The 1,794-nt window shown below is 62.8% G+C and overlaps 1 protein-coding gene across 1 annotated transcript in view; it reads left to right on the top strand.

Annotated features, from left to right (window-relative positions):
• The first annotated feature begins 869 nt into the window (after nt 1–869).
• The window catches only part of BIRC6 (baculoviral IAP repeat containing 6), a 266,821-nt gene continuing 265,896 nt past the window's right edge, over nt 870–1,794 (top strand). The window contains exons 1-2 of the mRNA XM_006168813.3: nt 870–1,115; nt 1,189–1,315. Coding sequence (XP_006168875.1) covers nt 903–1,115; nt 1,189–1,315 — 340 coding nt within the window. The 5' untranslated portion in view covers nt 870–902. The remainder of the gene's footprint in view (nt 1,116–1,188; nt 1,316–1,794) is intronic.

The raw sequence follows: 1,794 nt of genomic DNA, 5'->3' as shown, positions 1-1,794 counted from the left end.
AGATGACCTTTCAATTTGTGTTTGTTCAAATGTTTTCCTCACAGACAGGGATTACGGATATGGGGAAGACCACAGAATTTTGTACTCTATCTGCAGTTAACTACAAATTAAGTAGTTACTTCGAAATAAAAAGTAAAAATAAAGTTATTCTCCAAGAGAGATGAGTGATTAGCAAATTATTAACTAGAGTCCTTTCTGGCCCTGTAATATCCCCACGCACACCTATTAATTCAAATTGGACTTGTTTGGAATGTGGATAGAGAAACTAACACCAGTACTGACACCTTGAACTTTTATTCAACAAATAGCTTTGGGGATGTGAACCAGGAGGGAAGTTATGAAAGGCACGGGCTTGGGAAGGTTGTCGGTTCCTTCAAATCCCAAATAGAAGCTTCTCAGACCACTCTCAGGTTAGATGGAGTTGGGGCCCAGGCGGAGGGTTTGCGTCCGGCCACGGTCCAACATCTGCACTGCCACCTCACGTGCTGGGAACGGTCAGGGCGCAGCTGGAACCGCTGCAAAGGCCCTCAGGGCACACGCGGGAGGTGCACGGCCCGGCGTCCCCGCCTAGCGGGAATACACGGAATCCACCTTCTTCCCTCCCACGTGAACCAGGGCGGAACGTAAGGCCGCCGCCCCTCCCTGGGATAGCAGGAAGAGACTGGGACGTTGCCGACGCGGAGCTGGCCAGACCAGCCGCGCGTGGCACGCGCAAGCCCTCCCGCGCATGCTCCGCCGCCAGTCTCCCGGCCCCGCCCCAGCTCCTTTTCCTCCTCCCCCGCGATCCTCCCCTCCCCGCGAGCTTGGCCCCTCCGGCCGGCGGCCGACGGCCGACGTTCCGCGTGCGTGCGGGCGCCTGACTTCACTTCCGGTTAACGCGCTCGCTTGCCCCCTGGCCCCGGATGGTGACTGGCGGTGGTGCTGCACCTCCCGGGACTGTCACTGAGCCGCTTCCCAGTGTGATTGTGCTGAGCGCAGGCGCTGCGACGCCGACGGACTGCACAGCGCCTCCTACCACCCGGCGCTCAACGCCATCCTGGCCGTCACCAGCCGCGGGACCATCAAAGTCATCGACGGCACCTCGGGGGCCACCCTGCAGGCCTCGGCGCTCAGCGGTGAGTGTGCCGCTTGCCGGGCGGGGGCCGGGCTCGTTGCGGGAGGAGTCGGGCCGTCGGGATGCCGGGGAAGGAAGCCGCCCAGCACAGCGCCTCCTACCACCCGGCGCTCAACGCCATCCTGGCCGTCACCAGCCGCGGGACCATCAAAGTCATCGACGGCACCTCGGGGGCCACCCTGCAGGCCTCGGCGCTCAGCGGTGAGTGTGCCGCTTGCCGGGCGGGGGCCGGGCTCGTTGCGGGAGGAGTCGGGCCGTCGGGATGCCGGGGAAGGAAGCCGCCCAGCCCCTGGGCTCGGTCTCCCGAGGAGGAGAAGCGGGATAGCGGGAGGGCAGAACTGGGGGCTCAGGCCTGGCACTGGAGGGAGGCCCGGAAGCCGAGAGAGGAGGACCTTAGGACTTGGCTTTTCCAGCAGTAGCAGCTGGGAAGGAAAGCCCAGCGACTCGGGGAGCGGTGGGAGTTCCCTTTTGGGCCTTGGGCGTCAGGTCTGGCTTGGTTCTCGGGGAGAGGTGAAGAGACCTCGGCGCTCGGCGCTGGAGAAGCCAGATCCGCGGTAGCTCGTGGAGAGGGTGTCGGTTCTGCGCTCTGCTAGACGAAAGGGCGAAAGGCTCGAAGGGTTGACCCTGGAGGGAGAAGCTGGTGGCCGTAGGCGAGGGGCGGGAGCGTCCGAGCCCTTCCT

This window comes from Tupaia chinensis, unplaced genomic scaffold, assembly GCF_000334495.1.
Source record: "Tupaia chinensis unplaced genomic scaffold, TupChi_1.0 Scaffold146177_1, whole genome shotgun sequence".
NCBI classification, from domain to species: domain Eukaryota; kingdom Metazoa; phylum Chordata; class Mammalia; order Scandentia; family Tupaiidae; genus Tupaia; species Tupaia belangeri.
Note: the sequence above shows the minus strand (reverse complement) of the source record. Positions and strands in the feature narration are given on the sequence as shown.